Raw genomic sequence first — 26,905 nt, 5'->3', positions numbered from 1 at the left:
GCAGGAAGAAGAGGGGCTTGTATGAAGCCAGGGAGAGGAGAGGAGAAAGAGGGCTGCAGAGAAAGAGAGTCAGCGGTTATTCTCAGGGTTGAGAGAAAGGAGTAGTAAGAAGCCTAGGAGAAACAACAGCAAGAGTAAGACCTCATGGACTTTAGCTACTGATAGTGGGGTCCCTATGCTGGACCTCAGTGTAGAGTGCAGGCCAGGGTTCCCTGTCAATCACTGGGGGAGAGGTATGGACAGGGCTGTGGATTTTGAAAACTGCCTGAGGTGGTTGGTTAGAGAGACTTTGATACCCCTAAAGGGGGGGAAACCATAGTGACCTGGCCAGAGATACAAGACACAAAGAGGAAGCGCTGTAGGTCATGGTGCATGAGGGAGGCTGCAGAGTGTGAGACTGCGGCAAGGGGGCTGAGGAGGCATCAAACCAGTGGTGAGCTAATCCCCAAATGAGCCACAACGAGGTGCCAGAACGGTGAGTGGAGCGGAACTCCGTGGCGTGCAGTCTGTAGAGCACATGTAAATCTCAGCAATACCCTTCCTTCCCAGCTTTAGGGCTGGTCTACACCAGAAAACTAGATCGAACTAGCTACGTCGCTCAGGGGGTGAAAAATCCACACCCTAAGTCCCTGTAGATAGCACTAGGTCAATGGAAGAGTTCTTCCATTGGTGTAGCTACTACCTGTCAGGAAGGTTGGTTAACTATGCCAGTGGGAGAGCCCCTTCTGTTGCTGTAGGTATTGTCTACACTGAAGCACAACAGTGGTGCAGTCGTGCCACTGTAGCATTCCCAGTGTAGACAAGCCCTTTCAAGGCTAGTTTCTTTACTGGATGGTCAGTCTCTTGTGGCCAGCTGGGCTCATATGTGACCTCAGTGGAAAGTGCTTGCCAGTCTCCTTGCAGAAGAGCAATGGAGGTTGTTTGTGAATGCAGCCTCCTTCTCTGACTCCTGATAAGCTCCCTCCTCCCCAGAATCTCTGTGATCTTTGTGGACTTTGTTAAGAAGACAAGCAGAAGGACAATCTCTCTCTCTCTCTCTTTCCCACCCCCATCCCCCGTCTTTTTTCAGTCTGGCATCCCATGATCTGTATGTTATGCCTCACCTAGCACTCAGGAGAATTGCAACCATCCATTATTTAAACAGTGAACTCCTTAGAGTTCAACCTGCTTCTGTGTCTTGGGCAGGGCCAAGCATGATTGATTGATAAATAAATAAATATTCCAGCACCATAGAAATAAGAAAAAAGCTGGCAAGAGCATAGAACACGTTAGTGCGACTCCTCTGAGCTGCCCAGACTACTAGACTCTCACAGCTTGGCTTGGCATGGCCTGTAGCTGTGATGCTGGTGAAGGAGAGCTGAGGCTCCTGTGGACAGCACCAGGATTCAGATAATGAAGATACCTTGCAGAGAGGTGAAGTGACTTGTCTTAAGTTACATGTTGAGTTAATGGCAAAGGGTAAAAATTTCAAAAGTACTAAGTCCAATTCTCAGAAATGACTTGGGTGTGTAAGTCCCATGGACTTTCGGTAAGACTTCCAGTAAGGGCCTCAGACACTTTTGAAAATGAGATTTTTTAAAGCATGTAAATCACTTGAGCTCATATTTTAAAGGTATTTAGGCATTGCTGTGTTCAGCATTGCACACCCGATTTAAGAGTCTAAATCTCATTTTCAAAAGGGATTGAGGCACTCCCTAAGTGCAGTAATGTCTAAATAGCTTTAAAAATCTGGACAATAAGCTCTTGATACTTTTTCCTGAGCTGTTAATAGAGAGCACCGCAGACCTGACTCCTACGTTCCCTCCCAGCATTGAGCCAGCAGAGAACATTTTGGTTGTAGTAAGTCACTTGAGATGGCTCCATGTTGGTAAAACCACCTTTTTAATGTAGTTGTCATTGAATTCACAGACTGATGACATCAGGAAATCACTTGTTTGTGAGCGATATAAATTCAGGGCTTGTTTTCACGTACAGTGCTACAGCGGTGCACCTGGACCGCTGTGGTGCTTTAGTGAAGATGCTACTATACCTACTGGAGAGTTTCTCTCGTCACCTCCCCAAAGGTAGTAACTATGTTGATAGGAGAAGCTCCCCTGTTGATTTAGCACTGTCTATACGGGGGGTTATGTTAATATAACTATGTTGATCTGGGGTGTGGATTTTTCACACCCCATGCGACGTAGTTATACTGGCATAGGTCTGTAGTGTAGACCTGGCCTCAGTGTTGGCTCCTTAGTTGGGAGTCAAGAGAAGGTGGAGTTGGGACCCAATATGAGCATGTAATCTTCACTGAGCTCCAGCACTGGTTTCTTTGTGAACACAGAGCATGCTAACTGCTGTTGCCTATAGCTTACCACTCCCAAAAGTCTTAACCAGAACAGCAAAGGTACTATAATAATTCTTTGCACTCAGATGGCATCTTTCATCCATGTATCTCAATGTGCTTTTCAAGCATTAATGTACTACACTTCACAGCCTCATAGATGAGGAAACTGAAGCTGAGATGAGTGAAATGACTTGCCCAACATCACACAGGAAACAAATGGCAGAAATAGGGAAAGAATCCATAGTCCTGCCTCCCAGATCCTTTTCCCTACCCCTAAATACTACCTCCTGCTGTCTGTTCCCACTTAAACACAATGTAATGTATTTCTGTACAGCATCCTCCATACACAGTGTCCTAAAACCCTTCCTGGTCAAAGAGTTAAGGGAAAGTTTGAAATTGGGGTAGAAAGAGGGGGTGTGACTCTGAAGCAAAATTGGAGCAATGCTGCTGTGTTAATTACATTTGTTTTATCCACTCAATTTTTCTTTGCGTTTGGGTGTGTGACAAAATTGTGTCCTGCACAAACATGAACTTCCCTGGGAGGTCGGTGGGAGAGTGAAGTGGAAAGTTGTGCTGAGTTAGACAGATGAATGCAGAAGCTTGAAGCCACGTCATTAGTGACCAAGCCACCACTTGTTCTGAAAGACAGACTTTTTGACCAGTCAGATCTCCATGGAGACCAAAGGTGAGTGACCTTCCTGTCCTGACAGCTGCTCCCTTGCACCACATCACGTGGCTGCCTGGTGTATGGCCTGGGAGAATGGCAGGATGTGTGGGAAGGAGCCCTGAAGCATGGCATGTAACCCAGCCCAGAACTGCTGTGGTCACAGCCTATGCAGGAACATGTTTGCTTGTTTGTATTTTCCAAAATTAAACTCCAGCCCTGGCAACTCTTCATGTCCCAGTTAGGAAGCAAGTGAAAAAGCAGCAAGCTCCCTCTCTTGCCTTCCATGGAAGGCTCGAGACCTGCCAGCTCCAGGGTTCAGGCCTTCCCTCCTCCTTTTCCTACTCACTGTTTGGTGTTTGACTGGGTGTCCTCAGGGGAGCCACAAATAGATCAGATGAGTGATATCACTGAGCAGCAGCCTCAGGGGTATTAGGCAGGGATTGGAAAAAGGGCAAACTTCCCAGACACAAAGAGAAACCAGCACAAAGGGCAGGGGCAAATCACTCTGTCCTTGGCCCAATCTAGGAAAACCATTTAAAGGCAGAATTTGGACCCCAGCATGGACAACGAGGTTGTTTCCACAGGGGGCTCTGCAGTCCGATGAAGACAGCAGGAGAAATGGGGTGCTGTATGCTCTCAGTTGGATCTTAAAAGTGCAGGAGGAGAAATGTGACTTCTGGGAAGGGAGAAAGAAGCAAACATTACATCAGCCTTACTGCAGAGAGATATGCATGACGTTTCAAGGTTCAGACACAGTTCTGATTCGCTAAACTACCCCCCCCTCACTTTCACATTCCCCAACAGGCCCTGGGCTCTCAGCAAGCTTCTGCTTCCTGCCCCTCCTGCCACAGTTAGCATTAACCATGTCTGATTGCCAGTTCTTGTGGGCTTCACTCCAAGCCAGGCTCCTACACAAGGGGATGATTTTATGTCGTCTGTGTTCCAGCATGGGCCAGGGAGTGTTGTGGCTTTTCCATTCCATATTCCAGCCCTCTTCTGCTAGGAGCAGGTGCCTGTTTGGGAATTCATGTAATAGGTGTTGAGAGCTTAGCCCAAAAATAGAGGTGAAACGTAGTGAGGGTATGCAGGGAATTGCCATCCTGAACCTCCTTCTAAGGGAAAAACACTACAGGCCTGAAAAGCGGGATTGAAATGGCTAAAGACGATCATGATGGGCCAACCGTTATCTCATTAAAGTCCCACTTCACTTCTGGCAAGAGCTGAAAGGTAGAGAATGTTGATTGGCAAGAGTGCTGGGAACTAGAGAACTGACCTCCAGGCTGGGAGCCAGGAACTCCTGGGTTCTAATCCCGACTGACTCATTGTGTGATTTTGGGCAAGACACATCATCTCTCTGGGCTGCTGAGCTGAGCTGAGCTGAGGGGCTTGTTAAAACACTCTGAAGAGGGAACCTACTATATAAATGCTTGGGGTTATTTCTGAGTAGATGAAAGCACTAGGAATAGCACTGCAGGCACTGAAAATCTTGGAGGGGGTTTCCTCTGCGTGCTGTGGGGTGCAGGGTGAGGTGAGGTCAGTTACATGTTTGGAAAAAGGTGGATATTTAGGGGGTATCTGCAGTTTGGAGAGGGTGCAGGGATGACCCCAGCCCATTGTAGGCTGGGTGGGCAGTGAGAGGGGTGGCTGGGCAGAGGTGCACAGAGAGAAACCCTGGCAGGCCAGGCAAGGCAGTGAGATGGTGACCAAGTGGCTAAGGAGCAAGGAGGGCAGCCTTGGCTAAGTATGAAGGGTAGTTAGAGGGTGATGCTGGGCAGATAGGGTGCAAAGGTGGGCAATACTAGTGGGCTGGACGAGATGGTGATCTTAGGTGTTCCATTTGTAACCACTGGACTGCTCCATCTGAAGGTCACCCTGGGGGAGAAATTAGTTGTGATGAGAAACTTTATTTTAGTGCTCCACACTTCAGTGCTTTGTAATCAACACATGATGCTCTTGAGCACCCCTTTGGGTTATGTTCCAAGGTGTCTCCTTTGTGACAGAAACCCTTGGTTTTGCAGTATTATGAACTGTTTCTTAGACCCCATATAATGGAGAGCATCGGGCACATTTGTAACACCAGGAACAGGCAGTCAGGATTGTAATGGTGTTCGAGAGATGGCTATTGACTTGTTCTCTAATAAATCACAATGCAGCAGCCCGTGGAGCCTTACAGCCCCATGAGACAGGTCGAGTAAAATTCAAAGTCCATGCCACTCTGTTAGATGTCCTTCGTTTTGCTACTTGCTCGTCTCTTTTCCATTAATCATGTTCAAGTCCAGTCATCATCTGGTAGGAACGAAAGTCAGGCTGGCCCAGCTAGCAGAGCTGCCACTTTGTTCCTGAGACGTTAGAGATGTTTCCTCACACCATGAAGTTGCATCAGTGTGTGGCGGCATTGCTTCATCCCATTGTGACACAAGGTCACCATGTATTGACATGATGACCAGGTCACATCACTGACTTTGAGTGGTCCTACAGCAGGCTCTAAATTATCTGGGAGCCAGGCTTGTAGGACACCGGCCAGACCCATGGATATCAGACAGATGTACAACTTCAGCTACTGGATGGCTAAGAAATGATCCATCTGAGCTTCATCTTGAATATTAATGCAAAGTCCAGGTGCTGGGATCGCAACAGTGATGATGCCTGAAGAGGTGGTGAGGAATCTTTCTGCCAGCAAGCAGTATTGCCTTTTCCATTTCTATTTCACTGTGGCTCACATGTCCTGAGATGGAGAGATGATTGTGCTGCCTTGGTCAGATTTGCACAAAGCCCACAAAGAGTGGGTTGCTTGATACCTGCTTTACACTGAAATAATCTGAACACCCTGCCCTGCCCAAATCTCTCTGGTTAGAAAGTGGCTGTGGGATCCCCCATGTTCAGTAACATTCCTTGGCTGTGCCCAGCACATCTGTTTTCATGTGTAATGCATATTTTACCTCTGAAATCTGTGGTATGATTTATAGTTTGCTTGGCTGTATGTGGTATGCACGCAGCAGGCATCCATCTACTTGGTGCATAGGGTATGTGTATACTGTCCCATTGAGTGTGCAAGATTCAGCCAAGGTTCAGACAAGGCCTTTCGCTCACTATGGGCAGCAGTGTCCCCCAGGTGTGAGCTGAAGGACATCTTTCCCCCTCTCAGCCACAAAGAACTGTACTGAGCTTTCCGCAGCTGGAAGTGACACTTGTATCATGTCACAGACCATTTGATTTCCCCCACGTTCCAGTGTTGGGTGTTGGTGCGTAGAAACCAAGGGCCTTGTTCTTCCCCTGCACTCAGTGGGCATGCAGTTCAGAAATGCCAGCTCTTGGCAAGTGGGAGCCCTTGCCTCCCATGGTTTAAGCAATGGGCCCGCACTCCCATAATGTGATGTGTAAAATGAGTTCTAATATCCAGCATTCCACCTGTGGCCCTTTGAATTGGAAAGGAAAAAACATAGTCTCTGCTTGCATTGTGCTTTCCACCAGGGAGCTGAGAGCCGCCGTGGCATGCTGGCTTCTCCAGCTGTAGATGACTAAATGTAGCCTGGCTGTGTGGGCTGCCTGCAGTCCAGCCAGAATATTCCTGCTATCTCTTCCCATAAACACTGCAGCCTTTGTCTTCTGCCTTATCATGCCTTTAACATAACACAGAGCTGTTACTGTGCTCTCTCTGGAGCAAAGTCCCCTCTCTGTTTTAGGGGGTCTTTTCTTCAACCCTCTCATTGTCCCCTCTGTGTTTATTGTGCTGGCTGCAGGGCATTTATATCGCGAAAGGAGGAGATGTCCCCATTTGTGGGGGGTTTATAAATGTATTGCATTCTCCAAAGAGCTGCTGAGCAAACAGTGTGTCGTGGTCATTTAACTCTTCGGTGCCATGCAGGGCTAAAATGCAAGAGCCACACTGGGGCCTTCTCAGTGTGTGGAAAATTGTTTTGAGCAAATTTGGAATCTGCCTGCTGTGTAATGCAGCAGTCATGCAATCCTGCAACCTGACTGTTTCTGATCCAAGCACTGAGTTCTAGAGTCTGCTCTCCCTTTGGTGTTATCTGCCCTTAGAATTCATAAGAGCTTTGTGTCATTGGGGAGAGGCTTCCAAATTCTGTAAAACGTAATTGATTCTAGCACTAACTCAGAGACAGATCCTAGAACTCCCCTCTGCTGCAAGCATCTGGTTCACTGTGACCCTGTTGTGTGGCTGCATTCAACGTTTTCCTCCTACATCTCTTAAATTATATCAAAACATAAGACCCATGTCCTCTGTGGAATAGCACTTTTCTGTTGTGGAGTATGTGTCATACAAGGCCAGGTAGCTTGAGGAGTCAGGAATTCCATGAATTCTAATCCCAGTTCTGCTACTGACTTTCTTTTTCTCCGTAGGCACGCCACTTAACCTCCCTGTCTCAGTTTCTCTACCTATAAAATAAAAGTAATAGTTCCCTTGTGTCATGCCACCTGTGCCAACCTTAAACCACTTCTTCTCCTTTCATCATTCCCTTGATAACCCTTCCATGGCTTTGAGCACCCATGATGCTTCTCTCTGGCACCCGTGGATTCTGTGTTCTAAAGTGTAGTTAAGACTGAGAGCTGTGACTAACAGCCCATTAGGAGGACTGTTGTATTAAGTTAGATGGAATAAATGGGCCAAAGGTGTTAACATAATCCAGTCACTATCCAACATTAAACAGTGTTAAACAAGGTTCGGGGCATGATATAGAGACCTCAGTCTGCTCAATATCATGTCAAACACCATTAAAAATCATTTTAACCTTTTATTAAAGATAAAGAAAAGAAGGAAAACCAGTTACAACATTTGAAATGTAAAGTATTAAGTAAGGCTTTCATTTCGACAACATCCCTTGTTCCCTTTCCCTTTAGCTGGAGAGTTTTAGAAGGAAAAACTCCTGTGTTTGACAGTCTCTTAGACGGTATTAAAGATGGTAATAACTGTCCTTCTTGGAAAAGAGAAGATGGTTGAGTAGGGTTGTCACCCATTTGGGTTTTGGCTTTTGTGTCCAGGTACCATTTAGGGTTGTCAGGTGCCCAGTTTTCTACCAAAACGTCCAGTCAAAGAAGGGACCCGGAAGTGTCCAGTCAGATGTACTGACCGGACAACAAAAGCCAAGTTACCACGGGGTGGGAGGAGGCGCTGGGTCATTAGCCCGTGCCAGCCCCTGCTCAGCTGGGGCCACCTCTTACCTGAAGGCAGGCTCCTGGTTAGGCTGCAGCAGCTCCTGTCCCAGACCCAGAGCAGAGGGAGCCCAGCACGGGGTGCTGGTGAGATGGAGACAATCCAGGAAGCAATTGGGGAGGGGTGGGGCTTGGGAAGAGGAGTGAGCGATAGGGGCAGGACATTGCGGGAAGAGACAGAGAAGGTGCAGGGCCTTGGGGGAAGAGGTGGGGCAGGGCCTCGGGGGTCCAGTTACCAGCAATTAGAAAGGTGGCAACCCTATGGCTGAAATGAGATGGAGCTGCTGCTGGTGATTTTTTTGTTAAAGTTCAATCCTGTTTCATCTTAGTTTGGTGTTTGGGATTCAGCTGGAGCCAGCAGGGATTGCAGTGTCATTTGGGTTCATTTGTTTCTGGCCTGTTCTGGTCACGACACCTCTTAGGATTAAGGTGATGAAGGCCTGGGGTCCCAGGATCAGTGGGGGTGGCAGCCATGAGGTGAAGCTTATTCCAGTAGCATCTGTCTGTTCTTTCATCACTTCCGCACAGAATCTCCCTTTTAAGGACCAAAAAAAGAAGTGATGGGTGAAATAACCCATCCCCTCAGTATTTTGTCCACCAATTAGGCCCAATATCTAACATACCAGTTTTGGCTCATTAGCTTCCTGCTCCATATCTTTTAACAAGCATAATTTAAACACAGTCCTTGAATTATATTAACTTGGCCTTTTTGTTTAGACTAACTCAGTTATTCTGTCTCCCTTTCGTACCTTTTCCCATCAACATTTGTCTTTATAGCTCATGGTAACATCTTACGAACTTTTACGTAGCTTTTACGGTGGAACTCACAATTCAGGTAAATTTGTAGGCCCAATTGTCATAACAGACCCTGGATTGCCTCCATACCCAGAGCTCCCTTTCCTAACCTAACTATGGAGATCTGGTCTCAGTAACTTCACCACTTCCAGAATTTTTGTGGAATTTCAACTATTCCATTTTAAATATCGTGAATTTGTAAGCAGGTAAAACTTTGTCATTAGACTGGAAATGAAGATTTCAGCATCAGCTTCCTTCCTGTCTCCTTGTCACCCATCCCATTGGCTGGTAGGGCTTTTAAAATGCTAAAAAGTTCTAGGTGAATTCGCCATATTGTTTTCTGTGTTTCCGAGAACCTGCAGAATCAGAATTTTCTTCGTGTTTGTGTTTAGGTTTCCAGTGGTGAGAATTTCTCTGCTCCAGAGGCCCCATTTAACTAACTCTACATGAGAATTTAAACCCTTTTTCAGTGCACGTTGGCTAGATCTCAGGTCAGGATGTTATTCAACAAGTAGCTATGTAAGAGTATAATTGGACTAATGTGGTCTTAAGAGCATGAAGCACCACCAAAGATGGTGAAAACTTAAATCTATTATTGGAAAGCTGGGATTGCCAGCTTTCCATTGGAGGTATGCAATTAATTTCTATCATAACTGGTTCACAAGAAAATACCTTGAAATAATTGCTCATTCACAACAGGAAAAAATACAGGCCATCTACCAAACAGGTCAGGATGCTTTCAGCATCATAAGCGCCCTGTGCCATCTGCCTTTTTTATGAGTTCTGAGTGGATTGTTGCTACATTAAAGATGTTGAGAATCAATGCTAATCAGATGGGCTCGGGGTCCAAGAGTAACATAAGTTCTACCTTGCAAACGGATTCTCATTTATTTCTTCTAACAGAAATCTATCCTTGGCCCATTAGCCATCTCTCTCTGCTCATCTTTGGTTAATTTTCCTTCTCATTAAAACTGTTCCTTATAAATTGATTAAAATGTAAATATATAAATTTCATGTGTGCTGGTAATACCTGGTTTTACAACCAAAGTCAGAAACTCGTCCAAGATTAGTGGGGGTTTTCTTCTAGTAACTGACCGTCAGTTTTTAATTAAGCATTTCAATACAGTTAACATAATATAATTAAAATAGTTAAGGACTCCATTGTTTTCTGTCAGTCAATTAACATAATGGAATTTGGCATTGCACTTTAAAAATATATTGAAGCAGCTACAGATTATGCTGCCTAGTGGGAAGGAGTTGGGCAGACTGCTCCTTTCCCGAGGAGGAGGGAATGTGAAATTAATACAAGTTTTCATGATGAAGAAATCCACACCCTCAGCCATGACTGAAGCTATTCAGATATCCAGGTGTTTTCCCATGGCAGCTATAGGCCATAACTTTGTTGTCACATGACTTGTTTCACATAAGAAATTACTAATTTGTCTCATCTCTTCTCTCTGCCTTTCTTTAAGGAATTGTTTCATCAGCGAAGCGCACAGGAATTCCGGCTCCTCGGGAAATTTCATCAACTGTCTCCAGAGAGAGAGCTGTGTTGCGTGGTCCAGCCAACACCAGGAAAACTCAGCCCAGCCCAACTTCTTCTGGCACGCCCACCCCTACCAAGCACCTGCGTCCTTCTGCCAAGTCCAAGCAAGATAATGAAACTGGGGACAAGGCAGTTCTGGAGTCCCAGGTTAAGGAACTCTTGGCAGAAGCAAAGACAAAAGACACTGAAATCACTAAGCTCCGGAGTGAGCTGAAGAAATGCAAAGACAAAGGGTCAGTTAACTCTGAAGGGATTGGTGCTTCAGACCAAAATTTAGAAACGTTACCATTATCACCTGGTGACATAGACCCATTAATACAGACTCTTCAGGAAAAGAACAGGACTTTTCAAAAAGAGCTTACTAGCCTGGTGGAAGAAAACCGGGTTTTGAAGGAGAAACTGATTTATCTAGAGCACTCCCCTCTCTCGGACACAACAACGAGCAGCGGGGGTGACAGCAGCTTCACAACCCCAGTCACTCAAGAATCAAGTTTTGGAAGCCCAACAAAAAAACTATTGAGAGGTGAACCAGATGAGCCCAGACAGCGTGTGAATGGAGAAGCAGTGCGAAAGTCAGGTTCTTCTAGCAGTGATGTGACTAAAGCCTCCTTGTCACCCGATGCATCCGATTTTGAACATATAGCAGATGTACCTTCTAGGCCAACCTCCTCCAACAGCAACCCCTTCAAGGGTTCCAGATGCTCCACCACAGGGAGTTCTCCGAACAACATTAGTGACCTTTCTGTGGCCTCCCTGACGGAGAAGATACAAAAAATGGAAGAAAACCACCACAGCACAGCAGAAGAGCTTCAAGCCACTTTGCAGGAGCTGTCAGACCAGCAGCAAATGGTGCAGGAGCTGACAGCAGAAAACGAGAAGCTAGTGGAAGAGAAAGCTCTGCTAGAGACCTCCTTTCATCAGCACAAAGAGAGAGCAGAACAGCTTAGTCAAGAAAAAGAAAAGCTGATGACTCTCCTACAAGAGCGATCCAAGAATGAAGAAACCAAAATTCTGGAGGGGAAAATCCTTGAACTGGAGCAGAAATGCACAGAATTGCTTGAGAAAGCACAGTTTGAAAGAGAAAAGCTGCTCAACATCCAGCAACAATTATCCAGCAGCCTACGGAGCTTAGAAAGGGAGCACCAAGATGCTCAAGAGGTGATCAAGGGCCTGAGAGAGGAAAATGAGAAGTTGGGTGGACTTTTAGAAATGGAACGACAGAACAGCAGCATGGTGGCAAAGTCTCTAGAGGACTGTAAAGTTGCCTTAGAAGGCCTGAAGATTGAAAATGGATCTCTCAAAACTCAGTTAGACAGTGAGAAACAAAAAGCTGCAGAGATCAATGCAATGGGATGTACTACTGACAACTCTGAGGTGCAAGAGATGTTGAAAGTGGCTCATGCAGAGAAGGATCAGTTAGAACTAGCTTGTACAGAGCTCAAACAAGAGCTGCTGAAGGCAAACAGCGAAGTAAAACATGTCCAGGGTCTACTGGCCAAGGTAAGACAAAAATAGATTCACATTCAGTGCCACAGTATGCCCGCCCTCTCCTACCAACCAATACAGTGGTTTCTTCATGAGACAAAGACCAGTCATGAAGTAGAGCTGAGAGAATAATTCGTAGTGAATAATCTAATCCATTAAGTTTTTCCTTTGACAAATGTGCAGGTAATGTAGGATTTTTGCAAATTTATTCACTCAGAATTATTTGGGGACTAATTCCTGGTCTCTAGATCATTTATGAGCAGTTCACTGTGAGTACTCAAGATTTGAAATTTGAGTTACACTAGTTAGTTTTGATTGGATTCATAGGTCACATGATATTGGGTGTATTTCCTGATTGAACAAGCATAAATTCCTAGTATCAGGTTTCTTTACTCAAAGAGAACTAAATTACTGATGGTTAGTGAACAGCAAATTTTAAAGTCAGGCTGAATCATGGAACCAGTTGGTTTACCAAGTGGTGAATCAAATGACTGGTCCTACCAGTGTTACTGACATGAGAACAAAGGGTCTGATCTTGCATCCATTAAAGTCAATGGCTTCAAGTCAGTTGACTCAAAATGATACAGGATCAAGCCCAAAATGAGACTTTGTAAAAACATGAATATGATAATATTGGACCATCCTACTGAATTCAGATATGAAGTATCAGCTAGCACATTAGCAATTTTATATGCAGTTTGGCTCAAACTGTAATCTGTTTGAGGACTAAATCCTGCCTGGTAGAGAGATTGACTTGATGGTCTGATTGGTCATTTCCATTTTTAATTAGTATGGTCCTATTCGTGGAAGGTCTTTGTTTGACTTTGACTTTGTATGATTTCATCCAAGATAGTAAGTCTCCTCTGCCTTTCAGGGTGCTTGGGTGGTGAAAGATGAGGTTAAAGGACTTTCCAGGGAAGAGTAATATAGTGGTCCTGAATAGTATCTGGCAACATAGCAGTGGTGTAGCTAGCACCTTGCCTTGCGGGAATTAACATATGGCCTGCTGATGTGAATCCATGACTCCACTAACATGGGGCAAGGATCCCAAGTTGTCTCTGTATGACAATTGGTGGAGATAGAAAAGTCCTGTTAGATAAACTGAGTCCATCCCGCTGCAGCAGGGGCGGCTCTAGCCATTTCGCAGCCCCAAGCACGGCGGCACGCCGCGGGGGTGCTCTACTGGTAGCCGGTCCTGCGGCTCCGGTGGACTTCCCGCAGACGTGCCTGCGGATGCTCCACCGAAGCCGCGGGACCAGCGGACCCTCCGCAGGCACGTCTGCAGGAGGTCCACTGGAGCCGCCTGCCGCCCTCCCGGCGACCAGCAGAGCGCACCCCGCGGCATGCTGCCCCAAGCACGTGCTTGGCGTGCTGGGGGCCTGGAGCCGCCCCTGCGCTGCAGGGCAGAAAATAGTGTCCCCTGCCCTGCCCATCTCTTCTCCCCCCCCCCTCCCCCCCAGTCTCATATGTTGTTAAACTGTTGTAAAGCTGACCCTAACTGACATTATTAGTGCAGTGTTTGGGATTCCAGATCAATTCTTTAAATGCATGTCACGTGTGATGTTTTACAACACTGAAATCAAGCGCTGTGCGTTGAAGTATTGAATGGCTACAGAAACAATTTGTTTTAGAGCAGTTTTCCCTCTCCAAGTTCTGTAGTTTATAACTTCTTCCCCTTATCCTCAGTCCCCAGCAATTCTAACTCATTACTGTTTCCATTTTCCATCTGAGCCCAGGTGTTCAGAGTGTAGCTGCACTGTTGGGTGTCACAGAGCAAGTGTAACTATAAAGCAAGCCTCTGATTAATGTCCACCACTGCAGAGAGAGCATCAGTGTCTGCCATGGTTCCTGGCCAGGGGAGGGGATCGTGGGGAAGAACTGCGGAACTGACTAGTTGGAGAGGAAGTGAGCGTTGCCAAAAAGCACCTCTATGGTTTGAGTGATTTAGGAAATCCAGATGTCGTTTCAGCTGGAGTAGGTGACCACAGCAAATGAAACACAGTAGGGGAGACTCCCTAATGCTTTGGCGTGTTCACTGGGGCTACACTTTATGAAGAATAAATGAAAAACTGCTGAATGCTCCGATTCTGCACTAAATTTGTATTGCTTTTTTTATTGCTTGATTTTTAAACCACAAATTTCCTCCTTTTTACTCTTCCCTTCCATTGAATTAGGTTATTTTGCCATTTGTGACACTCAAACAAGACCACAGGCTTCTCTAAGGCTTCCCGGTAGCCAAGCTCTGCCAGTTCTGTCCACAGAACTGGCAGCATGTGCCTCAGTTTTCCAGAACCCTGTTTTCTACTCAGAGAGCCCCACAGTTCCCTTGTCCTTGGAAGCACTGCTGTTGATCTCTGTGCCTAAACTGACCAGCTGAACTGCAGTGCATTTACACCTTTAGTAATTCCTGATGCAGTATGTCTGGGAAGTGCACTTACCCTGGAGCAGCCAGATCTACCACGCACATCCTGACAATCCACTGCAAATGCCATAATGAGGCAGCAGTGAAATGGTTAATGTAGACAAACGGGTCTGCTTCTAGGCCCCAGCTAGCTCTATCACTCCCCTAATGTGGCATAGCAATGGACTGGCTAGAGGCTTTGAACTTTCAAGAGGAGGCATTGCTCTATACCTTGGCTGCAGTGATTGATTGAGAATCGTAATTTCTCTCTCATCTAGCAGACTTAATTTCCTCTCCTGCCCCTTCCTACTATTACCTTTCTGCTGTGAAAAGAGTGTTGACAAAGCACAGCTCATGCACAGTTCCTGGAGCTCACTGTCAGATGCGTTGGAACTCCTGAGTTTGTGCAGTGCCTAGAACGTTGGGCCAATCCTGTTAAGTGCATGGATCACCCGTTAAAGTCTGTCTTATTGTCAGTGAGCTCAGACTTCCAGCTTTCTTTCCTTTCTTCCAGGTGGAGAAGGAATGTGGTCAGCTGAAGGAGCTGTATGACCGACAGGCTGAACAGTTGAGCAGAACCAGCCTGAAGCTGCAGGAGAAAACTTCTGAGAATGAGTCTGAGATCAAAAACCTGAAGGAGACCATCTTTGAGCTGGAGGACCAGGTGGAGCAGCAACGTGCTATCAAACTGCACAACAACCAGCTCATCAGTGACCTGGAGAGTAGGTGGAGCAGGCCCAGAGCCAAGGCTGAGGCACAGCCTGCAGCAGTGCAGGGAAGGGAGGGTGTCTAGTAATTCCCACTTCGATCAGTCTCATCAATGTAGACTGCAGTCTGCACGGGGCAGGGACTTGTGTGTTTATTGTGTATAAAGCACTACACGTACATGTGGCGATGTAGAAATAATAGTAATGAAGATCTCCAAACGCTCTATCCTTCAGCTGAATGGAATATTGCCCATCTCCAGATGTTGGCTTTTAAACTGAGTTTATTGTCTTTGTAAAATATTTCAATATCTAGTGATATGGGCTATATAAGAGCTAGGTGGCGATGGTGGTTATGGGAATGGAAAAGTGCCACCTGCTGGTGTGAGTTGCACATTTCACTTTCTAAACTTTTTATCTAGAGTTGGGAACCCCAATGAATATGTAATGTGTATACAGTCCTGTAAGCTTCCATATCTGAGACAAAGCCCAGAACATGGTTATTCAATGTAAGGCTGTTTCTGACTGTTAAATCCACTGTCTCCTAGACAAGAGTTTGGTTCAGTAATGGCTTTTACCATGGGTATCATCAAGGATGCTGCTTCCCTCTACCTCACCCACTCTTCACCCTGGGCATCACGTCGCTAATAGTTTTCCCCATCTTGACTATTTACAGGTAACGTGATGAATCTAGAAGAGCACAAGCTGGATCTGGAGAGGCAGCTGAAGGGTCTGACTAAGCAGATAAAGGTGATGATCAGATTCCTCAGCATGGTGAAGGCAGCAGATGAGTTTTCATCTGAATGCTGGCTTTGAGCCAGGCACCACATTTCATTTCAGAAGACTCATCTCCTGGCTATCAAAACATCTTAAAAAAGGCCCCCCCCTACTCCCCCCATTCACTCTCAGTGGAGTTTGACTTTCTCTTTGTCTGAGAGGCAAAGTACAATCCAGACTGATCTGATAGCAGTGTCACTGCTTGGCTGGGCAGCACCTGGCAATACATTTATTGTTTAGAGGCATCAGTCTCTTTTCAGATCCCATAAGCCTCTGCCAGACCAGGATTAATAAGCCCAAGTCTATATCTGATGCAGGCCTCTACGTCCATGTGAAGCAACATTTAACAGGCCCAGAAGATCTGCCTGTTACATTAGCATCTAAGAAACACATATCCTACAAGCAAGTAATAATCCTTGGCACCTAGGTAGCACATTACATTTCAAAGCTATGTACAAATATTAACTAACTAATATACAGAGAAAAGTTTTTAAATAACTGTGCTACTGACCATCACAACAGGCAAAGCCCATTTGCTGCTGCTGATAGAACAAGCTTGCTAAAGTTCTGTTACTGACCTAAAGAAGACGTGTTTCTGTCCAAGTGTCTGTGTTCCATATAAAAAACCATCCCAGGCCATCAGTCCACATGCAGATGTCCTACTGACATCACTAGGACATTTATGCTGAGATATGGCCCTTCGTCTCCAGCTGTGATTTCCAGAGTGAATATATGCACAAACCAAAAATGCTGGAACTGCCAACTCCATCTGATACCTGAATATCAGAGCACATGCTTTCTGCTTTATTCAGTTCCTTTCTCCCCAAAGAAGGGGAAGCAGGTGTGGCAGTCAATGAGGGAGCTGAGGAATAGGATGAGTCTTCTGTAATTTGCAGTGGTTTAGTCCAGGTCTCCAGGACACTTGTGCTTCTTTCTCCATGAACTTCCCCTGCTTTGGGATGGCCAGTGCTGTATAGCTGATGATGGGACATGAAGCAGAAAGGAGCTCATCTTTCCACAGCAATATGTGCTCACCAGTGCTATCGCAACCCTAAGATTGTTAGATAAGTGGATAATGGTAATAAGTACTCTGATTACTTTTTCAGATGGAAAAGGTAACACAAATTAGTGTCAGTTCTTTTTGGGGCAATCCTGTCATTACAAAATGGCACACATCTGTTGCGACCTCAGCATCATCATGAAACTCTGACACACAAAACAAAAGTGATCAGTGATCACTGAGAAAGAGATTTGCAATGTGTGATGTGGCCATTTCTAGTTGGGACAGTCCCCACAGTGCTCAGCCCATATTTGTACTTGCCCTTTCTAGGAAGATGCAGAAGAGTGGAGGCGTTTTCAAGCTGACCTACAGACTGCAGTGGTGGTAGCCAATGATATCAAGTGTGAGGCTCAGCAGGAGCTGCGGGTGGTGAAGAGGAAGCTCCAGGAGGAAGAGGAGAAAAGTGCCAAGCTGCAGAAGGAGCTGGAGGAACTGCAGGGCAGCAGCAGGTCAGTCGCTCTCAAGGGCCAGGTCCTTGTCTCTATGGCAGCTAACATGCATGCAGACGGTGCTTTGCCTCTAACTTTGCATTGCCCCAGATGTGTATGTTGTCTGGTTTTAATCCCTCTGGCAGGTTTTGTCTTCTTTTAAGTTGTCTCTGGTTTTGTCTTTCTTAGGTGCTCTCCAGTTCCCCCAACTGGGCCATGAGTTTAGGCTTTGTAAGGGTTACCTAATGACTAGATGCCCTAAGGTTTTCAGCTGTTTGTGTGGATGACAATGATCTTTATACACAGATGAGTATGATTAAATAAGAGTGGTCACCAGTATTTATCTTGCAGCTTTGTCCTTTGGACTCTGATGAGCAATGTATTATTGCCTCCATAACTGACTGCACAGTTGGGTTAAGCCCCTTGCTGTTTTGCAATGACGCTAGGATGGCTGAACATATCTCATGGGACAATCTGAAAATTAGCTGCCTATTTTGAAATGAAAACCTGGGTTGCAGTGTTGTAGGCAAAAATAGGGACTTGCTGGACCTTTGTGTTTTGCAAGTCCAGTACATGCTGACTGAATGGCTGATGAGAATATTGGGAAATCCTCAGCCTGGGCAGCAAGCCCTTGATGGGGATCCTCTCTCCTGCTCCCCAGTTTTGAGCTTAGTGGAATGATCCGAGTCTGATCCCTCTGTGAAAGTTAACATTTCACCCAGAAGTAATTTTATGTTGTGAGAACATTTAGCCAATGAAAAGAGAGCTGCACAGCTAAGGGAGCTAGGGAAGGAAGTCACTTACTAAAAACGTGCCAAGTTTGCCCTCCTTCCCTACACCCCCCTGAATCTCTCTCCCCCAGTAAGGCCATGGAAACTGAATGTGGCAGCCATTGTAATACAATGAGTTCTGCCAGTTCTTTCACGGGTAATGCAGTGAAGCTTGTACTGCTCATATTGTCTCAATATTTACCATGCAATAGCTTCCAGAGAAGCCATTGCACAGAGGGGATGGGGTGGGAGTGGCGAGGGATCAGGGAAGGCTTTGTGGAGGAGGGTGAAACACAATTCCTGCCTTAAATAGGCAGAAATGTTTTTTAAAAGAATGTGTTTTAAGATCCAAGTTTCAGTAATCGGGTCCCTGATATGTGTGGAATGAAAAGCTACCACCGAATACATTTTTAAAACAAAAGGGCGACAATCAAATTATCAGTCAAGACTCTCATTCTGCGCTCTGTGTTTCCATTGCTAGTGCTGATGGCATTACAGATGCTGAGAGCAGGATGAGGAACACAGCTCCCAGTTAAAGCTGAGTGAACAACTGATGTTTCAGTTCTCTGGAAGTTCCAAACAATGAAACAAAACATAAAACCAAAAAACCCCAGTTTCACTTTCACCAAAACAGAAAATTGAAAAGTCGATCTCAACCAAAATTATTAGCAAATGAAATGTTCCATTTCCAGGCACGCTTTAAAAATAAAAGCAAAGGAGGAGAAATGCTAGATTCACAGAATATAGGAGGAAGAGAGGGTGAAGGTGGTGCTGTGTTCCTTATTGCCTTTAGCTCAATGGTAAGGGCACTCCCTTTGCCTGCCGGGGCCAGGGTTCAGTTCTTCCCTCTGCCTGATATGGAGCAGCCTTTGGAATTTATATCTGCCCCATTGCAAGGGAGTGTCCTAACCGCTGGACTGTGGGATATTCTGGGGCAGGTCTCTCTCAGGCCTAATCTACACTTAATATTTAGGGTGACATAGCTAAATCCTTGAGAGGTGTGAAAAACTCCACCCCCTGAGTGATGTAGTTATGCCAACCCTGGCCCCCAGGGAAGATACAGCTAGGTGTCAATGCTTCTGCAGAGCTCGCTCAGGGAGGTGGGCCTATGCCAGTGGAAAAACCCCTTCCATCAGCATGGGCTGAGTCCACTATGGGGTTATGCCCGCAGAGCTCTGGCGCCGGAGCCATGCTGCTATACGCCGTCTCATGCTGAGGCTGTTGTACTTCAATAGTCATTGGGCTAGCGAGACAGAGTGAGACTCTCTCTCTACCTGGTGGTTATGGCACTCACCTGGGAGATGAGCGATTCAAGCTCAAGTTCCTGCTCCGATAACTATTGGATCATTTATACACAGTGAAACAGTTTCAACAAGAGAGACCGAGGAGACCAGTGGTTTGGGCCCTCTCTCCTGCAATGCAGGAGACCCAAGTTCAGAGCCCTGCTCCACATCAGGCAGAGTGAGAAATTGAACCTGGGTCCTCCATATCCCAGCCGAGTGCCCTAACCGCTGGGCTAACGCTTATAAGGTGGGCAGTTCCCCACCATTTCCTCTTCCTCTGGCTGGTTTTGGAATGGTGTCTAAGGCCCAAAAATGAACATTTTTACCAAAACTATTTGGTGAATTCTTGTTGTATTTGCGAATAGTTTTGGATCAACTGAAACTGCATTTCTTGATGAATAAACTATTTGAAAAATTCCACCAGCTTTCCTCCCCGACCAACTTAAGACCTTAGTCCCGTTGTAACCATGAGAGTCAAGGGAGGTCATTGGAGGTACAGAGTCTTTCAGTTCCCATCTAAAGAAAGAAGTAACTTTGAATGTAAAGGTACGGTAGGAGAAGGCTTGTTGGTTTCAGAAGTAGGCTGTTATCTCCCAAGGATCTGGAATGTGGCTGCATTGTTATAGCTCTCAGGGTGAGGTGTATCAGAGCCTCAGTCAAGTCTGCTCCTGTTAAAACCAGATCCCTGTAATTCATACATGCAGACATTTCCAGGAGGAGAGTGAGACAGGCTACCATGCCTGCTGTGGGCATGATAGGAGCTTCCAGCCAAGGCAGGAAAATAAATTTGAGTCTAAGCCAATTCCCCAATTACATTCTTTTAATTAAGAAGTCAATTCTGTGCTATGCTTTATATATTTATATATATATATATGGTTGTCTCTGTTCGCCTGTCTGTCTGTCTGTCTAGCTTCCTTGTTGTACTACTTTGGACATGGAACCTGAAATACATTCTGCAGTGGACAACATAAATTCTCTTCAAAGGGCAGGTGCCGAGCTGAGAGTCATATCCTCACTAGTGAAAGTTTCTGCATCTGTTACCCTCTTGGTGTAATTGAGTGATCCCCATTCAAATCTATGTCCCAGCATAGGTCATTCTAGCCAGAACTGCAACACAGAATGGCATGCAGGAGCCAGAGAAGCCATTCTAAATTGGACCCTAAAACAGCTGGCAGTGAAATTTTAAAACTTGTGCTGACTCTTCATTAAACCAGTCCCTGAAGTCTGTGGGGCTAGTGCTGCAAACTGGTGTTACATCCAAATTACCCTCACATTCCTTGGGCCACTGTCATGCCCAGCAACACATCCTCTTTTACCTGAAATTCCTGTGGTGAACTCAATATTGCTCCAGTCAAAGTCCCCAAGGACCACTGGCCAAAACCAACACTGAATTCTGTTCCATGCAGTGACTTGTAACACATGCTAGGCACTAGCAGGACCAGTCTGGCGCATGTAACACGTAAACGAGATCTATAAAATATCCCTCACATTTGCTAATACTGAGCAGCTGTGCATTAAGCAGAATGTCAGACGATCCCCCGTAAAGTTTCCTGTCTGATTTTAAGCTCCATTGGAGAAATGCACCTTCCAAAGAGTTTGCTGCTCAAAGGTTTTTTGACAATAGCTCAGCCGTCTCTGGGGGCTCGTTGGAACCCACATCGTAAACCAAACTGAAGCCAATTTACCTCCTAAGAGATCCTGGTCATTTTAGTATTTGCCTGTGGCTGCCTGAGTTCCTGACTCCAGCTAAGTTTGGTTTCACCTTTACGTTTTTCTAATCAGACAAAGTCATTTTTGGTTCAGGAACAGCCAAAGAACTTGCAGAAAATGCCCTGATGGGGTCATCAGAGTCCATCTGAATGAAGGTAAGAGCCTCTCAGGGGCATCTTTAACACAGAGTAACTGTCTAATTCTGTGATTAAGAATGTTGGGAGGGGGGAGGGGCTGGACAATACTAAGGCAAAGAAATGGGGTGTGGAAGGGAGAATTCACTTAATACCCTGGCCTGAAATAAATCTTAGTACTTGTCCTAAGAAAATACAAACTGAAACATACAAGTCATAGGTTTGGATTGGAGCCTTTTCTGACATTCTACATACAGATTAATAGTCTTTCTTAGGCATAAAAACCACAAGTTTTACAATACACTGTTGCACAACTCTCTCTCATCCACTCAGAATGTCAGTTAGTGAAGGTCTAACTTCTGTTAGCTGCTTTATAATCAGGAATGTCAGCGGTGGAAAAGACCTGCTAGATTGAATCTATAACACTCACAAAGGAAGCAAGTGGCTGTAGGAAGTACCTTAGTTTGGTGTGGCCCGATTGACCTCCATACACACTGACATTCCAGGCCTGGTCTGTTAATGTTGTGGCTAGCAGCAGTGCAGGGGTGAGACATCATTCTCCTCTTCACATTGGTGAAGTTACCCTGCCAGCCCACATGTCCTGCTGCGTGCACAATGGGAGGATAATACCGTATGCCTCAAACCAATCCCATGAGAGAAACCTTTGGTCCAAGAGGGCTGTGCTGAAGATGGAACAGTTATTCCCACAATTAAGAGCCGCTTTCTAGAACAAAAGAGATCTAACCAAGTGACTGAAAGGAAGGTGAAAATGAGGATCCTGATCTCTCCCACTAATTTGCTTCTACCCTTCCTCCTGTAGCCATGTCTCAAGTGCCACAGCGTGGCAGTGTTAAATGCACGATCTCCTGGAATTAAGCTTGTAATCTGTGTATTAAACCTAATGTCAGTGTGTGTGTGCTGATGTGCTGCTCCTTTGTGCCTGTGTTTTGCAGCTGTTCTGTCTTACAGAGGTTTGCTCAGATCACTCTGCTCTCACTTAAAATGAGAGAAGGGGGAATTTTGGATGGGGCCGGGTTGAGCTGTTAACTCAGCTGCTCTCCAAAGGTTTTGGGGCCAAAATGAGATTATATCCCAGTCTTTTTGGTATAAGAAACCTGAGGCCAGGTCCACTCTATAAACTGACATTAGTATAACTGCGTCGCTTAGGGAGTGTGAAAAATCCACACCCCTGAGCGACGCAGCTATGCCAACATAGCGCTGTCTCCACTGGTTCAAGTATCGGGGGGGTAGCCGTGTTAGTCTGTATCCGCAAAAACAACAAGGAGTCTGGTGGCACCTTAAAGACTAACAGATTTATTTGGGTATAAGCTTTCGTGGGTAAAAAACTTCACTTCTTCAGGTGCATGGAGTGAAAGTTACAGATGCAGGCATTATATAATGACACATGAAGAGAAGGGAGTACCTCGCAAGTGGAGAACCAGTGTCTCCACTGGGGGTTATGCCAATGGGAGGGCTTCTCCCATCAACATAGCTACTGCGTCTCAAGGAGGTGGATTATCTGCGCCGGCAGGAGAAGCTCTCCTGTCCGCGTAGTAGCAGCTTCGCTGAAGCGCTAAAGTGGTGCAGCTGCAGCGTTTTAAGTGTAGACCTGCCCAGAAACAGAAGCCCTGATTGGAACAGACACTGCAGTGCCTGGGCAAGTTCCCATACACAACTTGACACAACAGCGCAAATTGATTAGTAAAGGGGAAAGCCGGGGAAATTCTCACATACACACTCTTTAAAATATGTTCCCTGGCTTTAAAGGTTTCATTCCTTCAGCCAGGGGATGTATTTTTTGCAGTAGCATTAGCTAATCATGTCGCTCTGCTGTATTTATCTTTATATGACTCCAAGATTAAGCAGATTCAAGGACTTCTTGTGACTTCCCACTCATTTCCAGAATGTCACAGCTAAAGCACTGATCAGCACGAAGCAAGAGCTGTGAGCCAAACTGACCCTGCTCCCTAATGGGTATGCGTCCCAGGGGATATAAGTAGAAGTTAATTCAGTTGACTCACTGTCTCTCTTCTAAGGGTATGTCTACACTGACAGGTTTCTATGCCACAAGTTATATCACTTTTATTAAAATGCTGTTGTGTGTCCACACTGTGTTCCTTGTGACGCTGGAGCGCATCCACATTAGCAGCTCTTGCCATGGCAAAGACAGCAGTGCATTGTGGTAGCTATCCCACTGTGCAACTGGCCATAGGGTGCTTTGGGAAGGGTTTGCAATGTCTCAAGGGGCCGGCATAGTTTCACATGATGCATTTCCCAATCCCATTGTTCCATGGGCATCCTACTACATTGCCAGCTGCTTTTCAACTGAAGGGGGTGGGGAGGGAAGAGTGTATGACAGGGAGGGTGTGTGTGTGTGTTTGTGGAGGGGGGAGAGAGACGGTGTATTTTTGGGGACAGTGTGTCAGCATGCTGTCTTGTAAGTTCAGACAGTGGCAGGAAGCAACCAATCCTGGGGGAGGGGGAAACCCCAACATCAGCCCCTGCCTCCCTGCCTGGGCTCTCTGCACAGCAGTCTCTCTCTCTCTCTCACATACACAGACACCTGCCCCTGTGTTCAACAGCAAGAGCATTCCACGTTAATGGTTTGCTTTGTGTCCCAGAGCAGATCAGCACAGCACGCAAGGGCTGTCAGAAATGCTGCTTTGAAAGGGGAGGGGTGCATGTCTCCAGGGCAGCCGAGTTCAAAACAATGAGCAGAGCGGTCACTAGAGGCATCATGGGACTGCTCTGGAGGCCAGTTACAGTGCAGAAAGCAATCAAGTGTCTACACTGGCAGTAGAGCGCTGGAGCCTCTGCACAAATACCCGTTTGACTCTTGTCCAGGTGGTTTTTTTTAAAAAGCTCTACAACTGAGAAGTTTCTGCGCACAAAGTGGCTTGGCAGTGTGTACACAGCTGCAGTTTGAGTGCAAAAAGCTGCTTTACTGCGCAGAAACTTGCCAGTGTAGACAAGCCCTAACTTTTCTTTGCTTGATGCTCTTATCAGTGCCCCAAGTCAGTAGTATCCCAAGTGAGCAGTGGGTGTATGCGTGTCAGTGCATAGCAGACATTACCTCCTCCTCCGTTTTCTGCACCATTTATCCTGTCCTGCCCCAAAGGAGATCTTTCCGGGGAAATCTGGTCACTGCATTTTATTTTCCTGTCTATGCCAGCACCTGTGCATTGACGGAGACTGCCTGAGGGGAAATGCCATAGAGAATACCTGCTGGAGGGGCAGCCTCTGGAATGCCATATGGCAACTCAGGCTCTGCTAAGGAGGTAGATGGAAGTTTGGTCCCAAAAGCATAATCAGTGTTCTGGCTGCTCCTTTGTTTAGTGGCAGTGGGCTGCTTTGGGTAAAACACGGACAACTGCACTGTTGAACTGTTGTATTGTTTTATATAACTCCTCCCCCATGTTTGTCTCTGTCTCCACAGGTGCCCAATCTCTGCCAGCTAGCACAGTCCTGGAGGGATGCAAAGCCAGGCCTGATCTTGCCATGACAAGGACACCTCAGACAATGCCTTCAGCCTAAGAAGGGAAGTTTCAATTGGAAAAAGCACCTCAATCCGAAGAGCCAGATTTTTACCGCCCTCAAAAAGTACAGAGCACTATGAAGTGTGAATGCAGTTCAGATACACCTTTCCCCAGGAGCAGTAGCTTGACCCAGAGGAGCCTGGTCCTTTGGTTTCAACAGGCTGCTCTCTTCTGAAGCATCTTTGAGGTGGAAACAGTTTTTTGAATCCATTTAAACCAATTGAAAAGAAATCTTAGAAACCAAAACCCTTGGGATTGATCACAGGGATTTGGGGACTGAACCTAGCCATTGACTGTAGTGGGGGATGGCTGCTTTTGCAATCATACATTGAAAAGTTTTGTAAAAAAGAGTTGTGTGGGTGTAGAGAGACAGGGTGGGTGAGGTAATAGCTGTTCTTAGACCAACTTCTGTTGATGGGAGAGACAAGCTTTCAAGCTACCCACAGCTTTTCTTTAGATCTGGGAAAGGTACTTGGGGCTTGTCTACACCTGAAATGCTACAATGGCAGGAGGGGTTCTCCTGTCAGTGTAGGCAATCCACTTCCTGGAAAGGCAGTAGCTAGGTTGTCTACACCAGTGGATAGGTCACCTTACCTGTCTCACTCAGGGGGGTGGATTTTTCACACCCGAGTGACCATAGCTGGATTGATGTAACTTTTGAGTGTAGAGCTGACCTCAGAGTGCTGCAGTTAAACAGGAGGTGGAACAGATTGTTTAGGGTAAGTTGTTAACACATGTTTTAAGGGACCATTCAAAGTGAAGTGGCCAGTTAACACCTCTGCTGTCATAGAACAGAAAAGGAGGATAGGTGGGTTGTACTAAGCCATACATCCAGTGTCTTTATTCAGTCCATGTTTTTTAGTGTCTGGAAAAGATATGAATTTAAGCTCCTTGGCTCATCTTTTGAAGGTGTTGTTCAGGTTTCCTTTAAGGATGAGAACTTAGAGGTCAGGTATGGAGTGATTACTTTGTGAAAAGTGTTTGCCCATGGGTGATGCAGTGTTTTTATCATTTTGTGTGTGGGTGTGTAAGGGCTTGTCTACACTGGCACTTTACAGTGCTGCGACTTTCTCGCTCAGGGGTGTGAAAAAACACCCCCGTGAGCGCAGCAAGTTTCAGAGCTGTAAAGTGCCAGTGTAGACAGTGCACCAGCACTGGATGCTATTCCCCTCATGGAGGTGGGTTTTTTAGCGTGCTGAGAGAGCTCTCTCCCAGCACTATGCCATGGCAGTGCTCTAACGTTGCCAGTGAAGGCATGCCCTAAGATGTAACATGTTATGCACACACATTATGTACTCTATATAACTTTATATGCATATATATTTTCTAATGATTCTGGGTTTTGCATGTGGGTGTGAGCGCCAAGTGTAGATTACATATGAAGATTAGATTGCTGCTTATTCAGTATAAACTGCCTGGGTGTTTGAGGTTTTTGATGCAGCATTGACAATGGCCTCACCACCAGGTGGCAGCAACTGACTCATGTGTCATAGACGTTTGAAAGAAGCTGGCTGCAGCATATCCTCCTGTAGATTTCTATTCTGCCAGATCAGGTGCAGCCACATCCATGGGATAAAAATTAGCTGCTTGTCCTGGACTGCAAGCAGAGGGCTCAGAAGGAAAAGCAACGGATGTTCCCCTAAAGGAAAGTCATTCCCATTCTCTTAAACTCAGGTGAAGTATATGGTCAGGAGAATTTGCTTGCATCCTTCGTGACAGCTGAAGACACTGGGAAAGCTTTCCTGGATACCAAGGAGAAACTGAGAAGACAATCAGAGATCACACACTTGTGGGACTAGAGGTTCACATTTTGGCTCTATGGTCTCCACTCCTTCCTTGGTTGAGAAGACCTAGCAGGGCCATGGCCTCTGGGCAGCAGATTCTATGAATGCTAAGAGCTCTCGTGATTGTGGCATGGCCCATGCCACTGTGCCATGTTACATAAGTGTATGCGCGCTTGTGTTGCCTCTTTATTATCTGTGCTGGCAATTGTTCAATGTTTTTTTTATATGTTTTTGGAAGTGCAAAATAAATGTGTAATTGTCCAGAAGTGTCTGCTGCCTGCTCCTGGCTTCTTTTCAGTTCTGCGTATCAGCAGCTGTGTGTGCTTC

At 46.0% G+C, this 26,905-nt stretch overlaps 1 protein-coding gene across 8 annotated transcripts in view; it reads left to right on the top strand.

Moving 5' to 3' along the window:
• Positions 1-26,905, top strand: part of SPECC1 (sperm antigen with calponin homology and coiled-coil domains 1) — a 191,694-nt gene that overhangs the window by 77,271 nt on the left and 87,518 nt on the right. For 5 of the 8 annotated variants that reach the window (XM_044993278.1, XM_044993276.1, XM_044993279.1 and 2 more), the window contains 4 exons: positions 10,433-12,006; positions 14,907-15,114; positions 15,773-15,846; positions 17,204-17,382. In XM_044993278.1, the coding sequence (XP_044849213.1) occupies positions 10,433-12,006; positions 14,907-15,114; positions 15,773-15,846; positions 17,204-17,382 (2,035 nt within the window). Of the gene's footprint in view, positions 1-2,983; positions 3,012-10,432; positions 12,007-14,906; positions 15,115-15,772; positions 15,847-17,203; positions 17,383-21,196; positions 21,280-24,694; positions 25,887-26,905 lie in introns of those variants that run through there. The other 3 variants (XM_044993282.1, XM_044993283.1, XM_044993281.1) reach the window with 3 other exon arrangements.

Source organism: Mauremys mutica, chromosome 19 (genome assembly GCF_020497125.1).
Source record: "Mauremys mutica isolate MM-2020 ecotype Southern chromosome 19, ASM2049712v1, whole genome shotgun sequence".
Taxonomy (NCBI): domain Eukaryota; kingdom Metazoa; phylum Chordata; order Testudines; family Geoemydidae; genus Mauremys; species Mauremys mutica.
The sequence above is the reverse complement of the archived record's forward strand: the minus strand, read 5'-3'. Positions and strand labels throughout refer to the sequence as shown.